Here is a 14,774-nt window from a genome sequence, read left to right as displayed (position 1 = left end):
AGTCTTTGTCTTGAAGCAGGGAACAATTCAGTTCTTTATATGTTCCAACCAGGGAGTAATTAAAAACTTGTTTTCCTTCTATGTTCACGTTTACCTTTGCCAGCAGAGTTTTTAACTACAAAGCGCTTGAAGCAGCACTTCCTCAGGCACAGACAGAAAACAAAATGATAATGTATATCTTCTTCGGTCCTTTCTGGCATATGGCTTTCCTTAACGCAAAATGTAGACTTATTCATGGGCTGTGTCCTACGACTCTGCTGTCATTGGGATAATTAACTGAAAACTGGATCATAAACTTTAATGCTCAAAGTAAGTAATTTTGCACCACATTGTTGAATGGCTCATAATGAGTATTTGGCATCCAAGTCCAAAACCAACTGCTCATTTAGGATAGAGCCATGCCAGGAAACTGAGTGTTCCACACTCCCACTTTTGAGCTCAAATCTTCTCACTTTGATCTAAACACACCGGAACTTGGGCACAATTTTAGCTCTTTTATTTTTCCATTGCACATCAGCAAGATGAAACAGATCATATATGACAGCATGCCTGCACTGTTACCAAGATACCTGAAGTAGAAAAAAGACTGTAGTCAGTAAAGACACAGCTCACATTTGGCAAGAGAACTACTGCAGAAGTCAAATCAGCATTGTATCCCTTCCAACGTATTACTAAGGCCTGAATAGGTCCTGATTTGAAAGTAGGACTTTAAAATTGGATGGTTGTAATTGTATTGTCAGAGGACTGAATGAATGTGTACAGTATGGATATTTCAGTTAACTGCGCAGTCACACTGGTATTATTGACGACATCGGGTTTCTATTTCTTCGTTCAGTTTATGTCCTTTACATTGCAATTCTGCCTGGTTTCAATGGAAACAACAGGTGCCATTGCCTTGCAATTTTTTTTACTGCTTGTAAGTTTAAATACTCACCAGAGATCTTTGTCCCATGTTCTAAACAATTCAAATTCAAGCCACATTCACTTCCTCATTGTTCTTCCTTTCAGCCCAGGAACACCTCAGAAGTAATAAAAACTCTCAATCTCCTCAGACATGAGACCTCCAAAGCCTCTTTAGGTTTCATTCACTCTCCCTCCTTGTGGCTCTGTCATCAGGGTGATGGATGAGGTACAGGAACAACAATTGAACTTGTGTCTCTCAAATGGGCAGCCCCTCTGTGGCTCTGTGGAGCACCAGATGAATCACATCATATCCAGATGACACCAGACTTTACCTACACTGACTAAACAAGCTTTTTTATTTACTTGCATCCTAGCTTGAGATGCGTTCCCAAGGAATTTGCACTACCCAACTGACTTTTCTGATGGAACTACTAGAGTCTTGAGGTGTGTTTGAGTGTTACTTATGTGGCTCTGGTGACATCATAGTAGACTAATGGTAAAATAGATTAATTGTAAACACATTGTGTGTATTAAGTAAGAAAAAACTGGGGCCAAGAAACTGGACCAGAAAATGTATTAGGCTAAGGGTGTGCACAACATATGATTTACTCCAACTCCACAAATGACTGTGTCACCACACTATGTATTTGGTGAACTACTCTGCTTATACGGTCTTTCTAAAGACAAAGTGGGACCACCATCATCTTTTAAACTTATTAGACTTAAATGGGCTACCATCTGTGTCAGCTCCACAGATTCTAAAACTGATTCTGTGAAGAGACATACCCACAGTATCTGCCAGCTAATTGTGTGCTCATCTGAGCCTCTGTCTGTTTGTGTGCATTGGCACTCATTATTGCTGAAGATAGCCAAAAAGCACTATTGTTTGACTACACAAATGAAGGACATAGCGTAAATCCATTGTTGAGGCACTAAACAAAATATGGAAATAAAACAAAAAATAATTACAAGAATCTAATATGTTTCTATACTTTTTGTATTCACAAAAAAGAAATTCTCCATATTTATGGAAGTTTGTCAATGTTTCATACTACATACAAATTGATGTTAAACACTGCGTGTTTTGTTTTATATTACATGAATCCTATACAATCTTTACAGTATATGGTATATATATTTTAAATATGGGTGAACTTCTTGTGCAGCATTTTAAAATTCTACTGGCAGAGAGAAGTAATTTCACTACTCAAGACACTCACCATAGCCCGAGACAAACCATAACACTACTGTCAGTTAAATACAACACTTGATATCTGGAACGTATCACATTAACACAGCCCTCACAAAGATTCTCTATAAAAGTACTATTTTCCCCTTATCCTGTGAAAATAGGAATCCAAACCTTCTCTGGGAGTCAACACTTCAACAAGAAAGCAGGGATTTATTGTATCTAGGTGAGAGAGCGTACTACTTTTATTAAACATATAGACTCTAATATCAATATTTCTGTAAGAACCCTAAAACCATTGAAGAAACATAGGAAGGCTTTTTCCATATAAGCCAGCATGGGACAATGACGATGGTTAAGGTGTACTTGTCCCAAGTAACCACTAAAACACAGGAATGATAACACAATCACAGTTTACAACACTGAGGTCAAACAGTTTCTAAATATTTTACAAATAGTAACATATCTGTCAAGATATTAAGGTGGTCTGAAAGTTGCTATGAAAAACCTGGTAGGTAAAATAATTATTCTATAAACAGCAGAAAATTATTAGTGGTTAGTAAAGTTATTAGTGTAAAAAGTAACTAAAAGTATTAGTGGTTAGTTAGTAAATAATTACAACTCTGATGCCAACTAATAATAATTTGCTAAATGAAATCCTGTAGCATTATTATAACAGAGCTTTTTCAAAGATTGGATTATAATGGCCCCTACCAGAGGTCTATTGCACTATTCTTGTCATGATTGTTTTAGAACCATTGCCACTGACAGCAGTAAGATAAGCATCCACTAATCACATAATAGAAATAAATGCAATAGAACTGGAGAAAAACTAAAGGTACTAGTGTCATGAAAAAAACTTGGCTCTTGTGGAAAATAGGGGAAAAGACCACATACCTTCCCAGACATGATACTGCTCCAATAAGTTGGCTGATCTTCATTATCTATAATGTGATGCCACTTAGCTGCAGCTAATTCACCGGTGTAATATTTAGCTGTCTGAGGCCATATTTATAGCCTGTTGGGTTTTCCACATTATCAGGTAATGGACTATTCATGAACTGGGATTCATTAGCGTCTCAGCTTATTGTAGACTAGTTAAATAACCTAATAAAAGTGGCAGGTACATCACTCCTCCTGTAGCCAGTAGCAGCAGCAGTTAGCTAATTACCTAATTGGCACAGCTAATGCTAATATCTGTTAGCACTGTTTGTACAAACTGAGAAATCTGTTGAATAAAACCCTCCTTGAGTCTATTTTATTGACTGTATTGCAGCCTAAAAACTGGATACCAGCACCAACCAACATTGTCTTTACAAAAACTTTAACAAGCAAATGTGAACTTGCAGCTGGGCCTCTTTCTGCTGATATTCTGAGAGATGGTTTAGGGTTTAGAAACTCCATCAGTACAGGAGAAGATAAGGATGGGTCTAAAATTACAGATGGTTACAACTGAATGGTAACCATATGTGCAGTAATTGAGTAGGAATATATACCTTTTTTTATCTTGCGATGGAAGTTGATGGCATCCACAGAGGCAGTGACAATGTTGGTCTTGCAGTGTCGAGCTGCCACAATACCAGCCACTTCGTCCATTAACTTCATCGTCACGCCTATTGTTGGAACAGCACAGTAAGTGACACACATTATGATCAGGAGATATGACAAATTTATGGGGTACAGTATACTAACCTACTGTTGATTGCATGCATTTTGGCTTTGACTACATTTAGAAAAACAGAGACTTTCTTGGGACTGTAGTTCTACAATATGGTGGGGCATCTTGAATGTCTGGCAGAAGTTGGTGGTGGTGGGGGGGGGGTCATCTATTTCTCATCAAACCCATGTGCAAAGATGCGTTTCTGAGTTTTCGATAATAGGCCCACCTCAGTCATTTATTCACTGAGACCTACATGTTCAAGTATTTTTTCCCCTGCCTTACAGAAAATCAATAGGTGTGCTTGGTGATTCTGTCTTGACTTCCGAAGGCTCTCACCATCTGTGCTAGCTTTGTTTTTAAGAAAAGCTGAAACCGTGGGTGAACACAGGCAAAACCTGCAATTTTCACTTGGATACAGCTGTAAGTGTACTGTCTGTTGTGACCTGGAGAGTTGACAAAGAATTTTGTTTCCATTCCAAATGCCCAAAGTGTCACTGTGTTTGGATTTCGCTGACACTGTTTACATCTGCGGAGGCCACACTATGGATTAGTGGAAACTTAACACGTTGCTTGAATAAGGAGAGGAAAATAGGTTCCACTGTCACAGTACAATCTCAGGAACTATCAATTGGATCCCAATTTGAGATGGGTTTTTTTCTGTGTCATGCACAGGCTAGAATAAGATTGACCACATCATGGGAGGCTATTCGATTGTCAACTGTCACTTTTGCATTGAAGAAAGCAGGGTCTTGTCCAGGATAAAGAGGTGTCTGGCCACCTCTCCCCTGTGTCTCTGTTGATTTGATGCAGCTGTACATCTGAGAGGAGGCTACAGTTGGCGCAGTTGTCAGTGTGTGGGTGGGGAAGTTATTCACTAAACCCCAAACGCCTGTTGAGAAGCGTTTTCCAAAGCACAGCTTTGTCATCGTCCCCCCCCACAATGTGTTACGTGAAAATTGATGGGATCTCACTTCGGACTGAATTTCCCCTGGGTCAAGAGCATCAAGTCGTCTGCTATATTCAGAGCAATGGGAAGTCGTGTCTGTGCATGCAGCCACCCTACCCATGATCTGGCACTTTCCAGAGGCCCCTTGGGAATCATTAATCAAAATGTTGAAAGATAATTTGCACTCAATATCTTTGCATTTACAAGTGCAAAACATACTGGAGGGCTTTTAGTTCTAGGATAGGTGATTGTTAAGAAAGTTTAACTGTACTTTTCAGGAATGTCGAGTCTTTACAGATGAAAAAGTGATGCTCTTTCTGAAATGAAAAAATGTATCCTGATTTCTCTGATCCTTTTATGACAGTAAGACCCCAATGGCTGTTTTTAGCCCGTGCCAAATTATTGATCAAAACTAAGACAAACATGTTGATTCTGCACCTCCTAATAAAGCCTGATGCATAGAATATCTTCATTGCAGGTTTCCAGACAAAGTAGACACGGAGATAGAGTAGAGTAGTTTGAGTTCTAATGAGACTGTGTTCCCATTGCATTGATTCCCCTCCACTACCTCCTGCTGTTGTCAGCTCTCGAGGAAAATAGTTTGCCTCAAGGAGAAAAATAAGCATTCAAAAAAACAAAAAACGAAGTGGATTGCCCAACACTGTTTTGTTCTTCCAAGTCTCCATCACCAGTGTAACTAAACAGTTGGCTCAGACTTGGAAAGACATCTGGCTATCAGGACCATTTAGTTGATCACAATACAGGTTCAGGGCTGGGATATCAGAGAGCCGTCCAGTAGTGACTGACACACCTTAGTAAGATAGACCAACTGTAGTAAACTCCTAATCAACACCATGCTGGGGAAGCTGGGATCTACAGCATTAATGAGGAACAGTATGCTGAATTTGCCGTGGAGACCTTGCATTTGTCAACCAACAGATTTGTGTGATTTCCTTGTGGGATCAGGCCCAGGATCTCCTCAGGACATTAAGTGACGTAGGTCATCGTCATCATTTTATCAGGTTGCTCTGATGAGGGTATACCCACTATTGCCTCTGCAGCTCTCAGTCCAATCTGCGGCTTTTATCGCAGGACTGGTCAGGTGAAAATGCTGCCCTGCTTAGGTACTTTATTACTTTTATTAGCTGGGATGCAAACAGTAAACTTAACCTGGAGAATAGTACATTTAAAACACAAATTCAATAAACATGGCAAAAGGCCTTCTGTAAAACCCTTCCCGTTTACTGTAAATGTGAAAGGTTGGCGTAGGTCCTTATGAGATGGCAATGAGGACAAGCAAGGCCACAACTGCCTCGGGCTGCACATTGCACATCCAAAGAGTGACATAGCGCACTATGACTCTCACTACGCCTTAGGATGGAGAAGAGGAAACGAGGGAGAGAAGGACAGAGGGAGAGAGGGTGGGGGTGGGTGGCGGCTGCAGAGGGAGAGCTCACAGCACAATGGAAAAAAGAGCAATTAGTAACCAAATCCCAGAGGAACCCAGTTGGCCACGGGGCAGAATATCTCCGTGATTAGATTCCTTGTGACGATTACCCCAAATCTTCTTGCACAATGCTCTCAGCCAAGAGCAGGCATTAGAACAACAAAAGGAGTCTTCTGGGCAGCTCTTGTCTCCGTCAACCCTGACTACTAACTTCAGGCCTTTAATTATAACCCACAAAACAGCCCTCTGCTGGTAAATAAAATGTTCTTTTTTCTGTCCTCGCACTCTCTCTCTCTCTCTCTCTCTCTCTCTCTCTCTCTCTCTCTCTCTCTCTCTCTCTCTCTCTCTCTCTCTCTCTCTCTCTCTCTCTTTGTCTCTCTCTCTCTCTCTCTCTCTCTCTCTCTCTCTCTCTCTCTCTCTCTCTCTCTCTCTCTCTCTCTCTCTCTCTCTCAATCCCTGTATTTTTCTGTCTTTCTCTCTCTCCCAAGCCGCATCACTCCCTCTCTCCCACACACGTTCTTTCTCTCTCTACCCAGCAAGAGCTTTAATCATGAACGGTATAATCAAACGGCTCAAACTGCCTCCTAATGAGGTGTTTCCATAGAAACGGCTCCCGTTAATATTTTTGTACAGCAGCCCAGAGGTCCTGTAAGCCATACACTTTACGTATATTTTTCCTCTGTTTTACTCTTTCCAGCTGTTCAGGGCCTTACTTGGCGTGGGGCCGGCATAAACAACATATCTGTGGCACTTTCATGTAATTGTGCACGGACAGTTCTAGAAATAGCACGTAGGCGCTGTCATGGTTACAGTTGAAATTCAGTGCCAGCATGCGGCTGCTATGAGAAAAGTGTCACAATTATAGACACAGACTCAAAGTTAGCAGGATACAAAGAACCAGCATAAGTATAGGAGAGGTTAAAAGTTATGTTGAGACTTGAGTACACTAGTTACACTTTCATAGATTTGGACTGTTAGTCAAACCAGCCAAAGACCTGTGATCAATGTTATCAGTCTTTAAAGTCATGAAGTGTCAAATCCCACTGACAATTCTTCTCCTAAACTGATCCATAACCAATGTAGGTTTTGTTATTAACTTGATGTGAATGTGTGTGGGCTGCTTCAGTGCATTAGTGTTTGGGTAAAAACTTCCACACACATTTAAAGGTTTGATAACCTAAATGGAAATATCCATAAAACTGACTTTTCAAAACAGTCATGAATGATCCATAAAATACTGTGGCATCACGAGAGGGCGTGTGTTAGAGGGGCAGTATGTTTCCCTCTGTGAGTGGCTACCATGCCACAAGATGGCTGACGGGAGAACTACACCTCCCAGAATGCACCACTCCGACAGGTGCAAATGCCTCAGTCCCCTGATTGAGGCGGGAGCTCAGGCGGGGGAGGGAGAGAGGACAAAAGGCTGGACACAGATACCAAGCGAGAGAGAGCATGCCTGGCACAAACAGAGGTTGATGCCAGAAGAACTTAAGGTTGAGAATCCAGTGGTAGGATCCGATAGCCTGGTCCTAACCAGACCTTCATATATTTCATTTGTACAGGGGGGTCTGGGATCGCTCCATTCTCAAGCGTTAACATCCTTAAAGGCGGGTACTCTGTGGAAGTTTAAAACTATTGGATCTGCCGAGAGTCACTCTGATCTGCAATAACCAATCGCTAGCATTTGCCTTAGCCAATTCCTTCACCACTACTGTAACAGAGCTAGCTGCCGTAGCTGGAAAATCAAACTTTTCCCGAACCCTGTGGGAAGGAGGGCCACCAACAAAACTCAACAAGGATTGTTCTTGCTCCGGCTTTATGGATATTCAGCAGCATTGCCACAACGGACGGAATAGCTTTGATCGCACCTTTCTTCGCCGCCATGACTAAACTACAACTCAAACTAGCGCACAACATCAACGTCATCGTTCTCAGCCACTCTCTCTGTTCGCTGATTGGACCTACAAAAAACATGTTTCTGAAAACCGACTGATGCACTGAAAAAAAACTGATGCAAACCTAGTACAGAAGCAAAATCAAAATTGAGTACTTTGTTTGCCTGCTCTGTCCGGTTTTGACGCACTGCCCTACACCCCGCACTGTGGTCTAACCTCTCATGATACCACAATACACACACACACGTCAAGACGTATCTGTACATACACTCTCTCCCTCACACACACTTCTCCCAAAGGTCACCTGCACTAGCTTTAGCGGACACAGATCCCTGTCTCCTTCAGTTGGTTTATGCAGAACAGTGACATCTTTATATCTTTTGAGCCCTGTGCAGAGTAGATAGACCTTCAGTGATGGGTCGGTCTTCTGGCGCCTGGCAACCTGGCTCTCTCTCACACCCGTATATCACGTCAAGAAATGTTCCTCTTTCTCTCTCTCTCTCTCTCCCCCCCATTCTCTCTATCCCACTCTCTCTCTCCCACTCCCACTCCCTCTCCCCCACTCTCTCTCTCTCTCCCACTCTCTCTCACACTCTCTCTCACACGCACACACATCATGTAAACATAAAGGAGAATATTAGAGGAAAGTAAACTTTCATTTGTATTCAACCTACGTTTACAGTAACTTGGGAGGAGAATTATTACCTACAGATAATGGCCTCAGACTGTACCCTTCTGCAGCTGGTACCCTTCTATACAAAAAATCTAGTTGATATTTAAAAACAAGAGGTCCATGAGAGGATACTGATGTACATTTTAAACCACCACTGACTACCATTTATACTTTATTAATTAGTCTATTTGTTTTAATAAGACTGACATGGTCTCCGAGCCTGTGGCAATCAAGTGCTGTTTCCATGGAAACAGTGGAAAGCTTCTTTAGAACACGGGGACTAAAGGGGGTGGGTGGGGGGGGACTGAGATTGGCTTCTCTCTGATCTCTTCTCTCATTCAGACACTTCCATGCCGTTTCTCCACACTTTCATCTCACCCAACCACCCCAACATCTTGTAGAGAAAAGAGAAATGGATAGGAGATGTTTCTAAAAATGATAATAGCTGGATGGACAATATAGGGCTGCATTAAATATCACACAAAAACGTTTATAACCCTTAAAACAGACACATCCCTACGGAATGAGGAGAGGTGTGACATCTACCAAAAGCCACTATGTGATCTACAGCACATTAGTGTCAGTGTAAAGTATGCCCCATTGACGCATGCAGTCAACTCCCTGAAAGTATGGTTTCATCTTACTGTAAACAGAATAGGACAGGAGCTATGCTATTATCGTTCACTGTCACTCACGTGAGCAATGGAAAATGCACTGCAGTCTGTAACAATGTTTATGTTAGAGTGTGTTTGAAAGAGACAGAGAGAGACAGAGAGAGAAAGAGCGAGAGAGCATCGTGGTTGGTTGCTCTGATTGAGGGTTATGTAAACACAGCAGCAGCAGCAGTATCCTCCTCAGCAGGGCTCATGCAGCGCTGCTTAATGAGCCTCCTCATGTGAGGGAGGAGAGGCAGAGAGAAGGCCACAAAATGCATTCTAAATGGATGGCGCTTGTTCCCCATTTGCTTGTTAATTGGACTGATTCCTCAGTGCCAAACACATTAAAAAGTCCCACACATCACATCTGTGTCTCATCTTGTCCCCTCTCCTTCCCTCTTTCTGTTTGTTTCCCTCTCAAACTTCTTTTCTATCAATAATTGTCCTCACAATCGATATTCCTGAATGTTTTTCGCCCACCTTGTCTTACACATCCTCACAATACACACACATTCACACACAAACACATGTCTTATTTAATAGCCATGTCCAGTTTTAATTTACTTCCTACAAGTACAGAAAGTCAAAAAGCTATTCCACAAAACCCATGAAATTACTCTCTCAAGGACATAAGGGCTGTGATAAAACTCCAGACTGATTCCCCATACCCTAGAGTAATATTGTACAACTTCTCTAAGCCCCCAAAACTCTTGCTTTCGCAAGAGTTTTTGCAGGGGATTGATTCCTGCAGTTTTAAAAGTTAGATGAAACCTCATCAATGATTCATTAGCTGGCAAGGCAGGCTCCAGGATGTGAGGTGAGGGGTTGATCTCAGAATCTGATATATCTTGCTCTTGTTTACCAGCTGTTTTTTTATGTGGAGTAACGAGGCCAGCTTAGAGGTTGGCAGGCAGGAGGAGGGAATCAATACACCGATCATAGACACATCTCCAGTCATCCCAAGCTGATTCTTTTCTGTCCGTCTATCCAACTCTCTCACAAACCCTTTCTTTCTTGCTTCCTTCCTCCACCCACTGAAGGTTTTTCTTTTCATCATCCATCTCTCCCCCACGGATCACAAGGGAGACAGGCCTGGGATAGTCCAGCAGGACGCTGACTAGCATACTGATACAATTGCCTGCAGCTTTTTTCTTACCTTTTCCCTTTCTTCTTAACATTCCACAGTACTGTGGGCCAGAGAGACAGGTACGGGAGAGTGAGGCACAGATCTGATAAATGTGCTGGCATCAGTTAGAACTCAGGGAAACGTTTGAAGCTGATGCCGCAGTCATCTAAAGTACTTGTAGTTTACCTTGGTACTTCTGGTGAAAGAAGGTGACATACCCCATGACATGTTTACAAGACCCTTGTTAAACTTACCCAGAATCAAATGTGCTTTCAATGAAGGATGTCTATTTTAGGTGTTTTTCAGTAAAGGACAATGACAAGTGTCTAAAGACTGACCTCAGAAGACTAAAACATATCTGTTGCATAGCTAAACTAACTGCAGAGCCAATGCCACTAACCATTAAAAATAGCAGCCACTGGCAGTACATGCACCTCAAACAAATGTGGGAAAACAGCCATAGTGCCAGGGTTTAATCGGACATATATTTACATTGTCACAATATTCATTAATTTTCATATTTTACATAATCAGAAATGGAGTGCATATGGTACCATCCATATGGTATGTGAGGCATGCTGTGTCACTGGCCAGCTGAGTAGCCCACAGCAGGATTATACTGTGTTGATAAGCTAGCATCACCACCTTAGTCAGCAGACAGGACAGCTAAAGAGCTCCATTTTCACATGCATGGTTATGTGCTTCAGGTCACCATTTGACATTTAGACAATACTATAGGCTGCTTCCTCCAGTCAGTTTTTTCTATGACAATGTGCCCCTACAGCATACTGTCTTGACTGATTGCTTCATTAGCAATGTGTGAGAAAAGAAATGTAAAGGAGCTAGCGAGAGAAATAGAGAGAGCTGATGCAACTCACATGATTGATAATCAAACAGTAATTGAAAGCCAGGTCCTAGGGAGGCTTCAATGCCTGCTAGCCTTTCTCTCTCTCTCTCTCTCTCTCTCTCTCTCTCTCTCTCTCTCTCTCTCTCTCTCTCTCTCTCTCTCTCTCTCTCTCTCCCCCCTCTCTCTCTCTCTCTCTCTCTCTACCTCTCTCTCTCTCTCTCCCTCTCTCTCTCTCTCTCTCTCCCCCCCCCTCTCTCTCTCTCTCCCTCCTCTCTCTCTACCTCTCTCTCCCCCCCCCCCCTCTCTCTCTCTCTCTGTCTTTCTCTGGCTGCTAAAACCACTATCTGTTCTCCCATTCAGCTTGTGTGTCCTAATCGCTGAGTCTTAATGACTTGGCTACTTCCAGAGGATGAATCAGTATTGATCTGAGTGGAAGTGAATGGATGACTTGGGAGGACACAGCAAGGAGCAGTATGGGCAGGCCAGCGGGACTGGCCCCTGGCAGATAGAAAAGAGTTTGGACTTAAGGACCCCCTTAGACAGAGCCAGCCCACGGTAGAATGACTGTTAGCATGTGTGTTTATGTGTGTATAGTATGTGTTCAGCACCGTACTGGATGAAACAGCTTAGTGGTATTTCAGTCCAGGACATCCTGTGTACTTAGTTAAAATGCAGTTAATTTACAATCAACTCACTAAGGAATGAGCTGATCAGAGCTTCCCACACACACACACACACACACACACGCTCTGCTCATCTCTGTGCATAGTGATTCACTTACCTCCGTGGACAAATCCTAGCAGTGTGCAGTCAGAGGGTCCCACTAGATGAATCAGGCTTGACTGGCTGAATCCAACAGTGTGTGGCTCTGCATTACACACACACACACACACACATATGTAACCACATACACGCATACACAGAAGTAGAGGAAAGTTGTAGTATGACCAGTGTATTCCTGGCCACTCTTAAGAGTTATTATTATTTTGCCCAACTTCTATGTAACCCCCTCTCCAACATACACACACACAAACACAATTAGATTGTCCTACCTTGTGTTGTTCTATCTGCAGCAGATCATTTGAAAAAGACAAAATTAGACTAGGACCGAAACGCATTCCTTTTATTTCGCTGTGGCACCAACCAGTGGCTGAGGCAGTTCATCAGTACAGATGGTTTAAGATTATCCGCAATCATGACCATTATCTTATTTCATCAAATCTTAAGAACAAATTCCCTGCTGTGGTTATCGACCAGCACGGCGTGTGTGCTCTTGATACAATTCTGGGTCTTCTGCAATCATTGTCTGACGGTCATTGTAGATGATTTTGTTTACACTTTCTTGCTGGTTACCTGGGGCAGGCACAGGACGACTCAACTCTCCGTTTCTCTCCTTGGTCTCCAGTCTCTCCATCTTCTGGGCCTCATATCGCCTCTTCCCTTCTGCCTCCTCTTCCACACTGGCATACTGGAGGACACACGCAAACACAAACAGACATGACACATTAAGATGAACAGTGAAGAAGGACCATTAGGTGAGCCGTGGTAGCCTCAGTGTGCAGGTTGTCACATACACTCCATCACACTGTCATATTCTACTGCCCACTGCTGCTCCCCTAGTCTTTCTGTTGACCAGATGGTTTGGGCCGTGTCCCCAGGGTTCAGAGGCCAGGGCTCGGTCCTCTTCACGAAGATGTGTGCTTCATTGAGCTCACTTCCACCCTTCACAGCTCACCTGGGCTCCAGACAGAGGCTAGCCATCTAAGCCCCCATCCATTCCTTAACCATTAAATAGTATTTAAAGGTCACATGCAAATGTGTCGCTCAGTCCACCTACCTTGATTGGAGGCACTTTAATAATCTTCTCCAGGTTCTGGATGGAGAAGGGGACATACCATAAAGCTGCCTTGTTGGTCAGTTTCTTGGCGCCTGTGAACATAAAACAATTTCCAACATAATTCTTCCAAACTGAATACAGTAGCTAAACTTTCTGTAGAAGAAAACGACTGTGGAATGAGCTCAGAGTGAGAGAAGCACAATCTCAACCCTAACCCCTTCCATTCAAAAGAGAAGCTGGAATCTTTCAAATCTTCAGAAACATTGGTTGTTACTTAAACCCATATGCTAAGAGGAAAACAATGAAGAAGTATTGTTTATCTTACCCATCTTGAGACAAACCTTTGCAGGAATCAAATGGCTGTGGTGTTGTCATGGCAATAATGCTTTTTCTAGCCTCCACATTCAAACTGAGAAGGTGCTATTTCTGTTGTGGCACACAGTGGGATTTGTCCCCTTAAAACAACATTGGGTGTGAGCAAGACTTCCAGTCACACTAGTAAAATCTGATCACACAGAACAATACAGCCAAGAAAGGTGATGTGCAGGGTAAATACATTAAGTTTTAGCTTATATATTGTTTAGCTAATGTATATGAGTCAGATGGCTGAGTGGTTAGGGAATTGGGCTAGTAATCATCAGAAGGTTGCTAGTTTGAATCCCGGCTATGCCAACCAAATGACGTTGTGTCCTTGGGCAAGTCACTTCACCCTACGTGCCTCGGGGGAATATCCCTGTACTTACTGTACGTCGCTCTGGATAAGAATGTCTACTAAATGACTAAATGTAAATGTATATATGTATATATGTATATACGATATGTTCTTATTAGATACCCTTGGACTCTGATAAATATGGAAACATGTACAGAAGGCTTCATGCTGTAGCTACTGCACAGTGAGATTATGTAGTATTCCTTCTGTAGCTTACATTGTAGAAAATTCCCTGTTCAAAGCATCCTTGATCCTTTATGGCTGAAGTCAGAAAACCTTATTATATTCCTGTAACCTTTACACAATGCATAAAATATGAGGGTAGCCTAAGACTATGGACTATTAGTGCACTACTTCCCTGCAAGTGGGAGAGGGCATGTGACAGACCGCTTTTGGGAATAACATTAGCATTTTACACCCAAGTCAAAGCCATGCAGACGAGGCGGCGTTGCCATGCCAACCCAGCTTTGCACAGCAGCCTCTTTCTCATTGGCTCTAGCCCACCATCCAGGAAGTTTCACACAGCACAAATGGAGGATATATTTACATATGCTCGGCTCTACTAAGACTGACATGACTCTATAAATAGAAAACCTCTGGACCTTCTGACTTCACTGTAAGGGAGGAGGAGGTGTAGGATTGTATTAGAGTAGCATACGAATGAGTTGGTTGCTAAGGTGAAGTAAAAAGGTTATTTATGTATGTATAAAGGATTTGAGCATACCGTTGTCATGTTTTTTTCCTCAAATATATCAAGTCTGGAGCATTTTATCCTTGGAGGAGCTACACATCAGTGGGCTCCATGAGGACAAATCTGCCACAGTGAAAACAAGAGTCCCACCACTTCCCCGGTCCCAATGTTCCAAGTCCCTCTACTACTCTC

General features: G+C 42.5%; 1 protein-coding gene across 2 annotated transcripts in view; it reads right to left on the bottom strand.

Annotated features, from left to right (window-relative positions):
• The window catches only part of acot7 (acyl-CoA thioesterase 7), a 31,090-nt gene that overhangs the window by 7,310 nt on the left and 9,006 nt on the right, over positions 1 to 14,774 (bottom strand). Inside the window, exons 4-8 of one of the 2 annotated variants that reach the window (XM_084680106.1) lie at positions 13,180 to 13,271; positions 12,696 to 12,810; positions 12,395 to 12,409; positions 12,124 to 12,210; positions 3,589 to 3,705 (exon numbers count right to left, since the gene is read on the bottom strand). In XM_084680106.1, the coding sequence (XP_084536232.1) occupies positions 3,589 to 3,705; positions 12,124 to 12,210; positions 12,395 to 12,409; positions 12,696 to 12,810; positions 13,180 to 13,271 (426 nt within the window). The remainder of the gene's footprint in view (positions 1 to 3,588; positions 3,706 to 12,123; positions 12,211 to 12,394; positions 12,410 to 12,695; positions 12,811 to 13,179; positions 13,272 to 14,774) is intronic. The other variant, XM_084680107.1, reaches the window with a different exon arrangement.

The sequence above is a fragment of the Hypomesus nipponensis genome, chromosome 18 (assembly GCF_054491055.1).
Source record: "Hypomesus nipponensis isolate SF chromosome 18, ASM5449105v1, whole genome shotgun sequence".
Classification (NCBI taxonomy): Eukaryota; Metazoa; Chordata; class Actinopteri; order Osmeriformes; family Osmeridae; genus Hypomesus; species Hypomesus nipponensis.
This window is presented reverse-complemented; position numbering and strand designations above follow the sequence as displayed.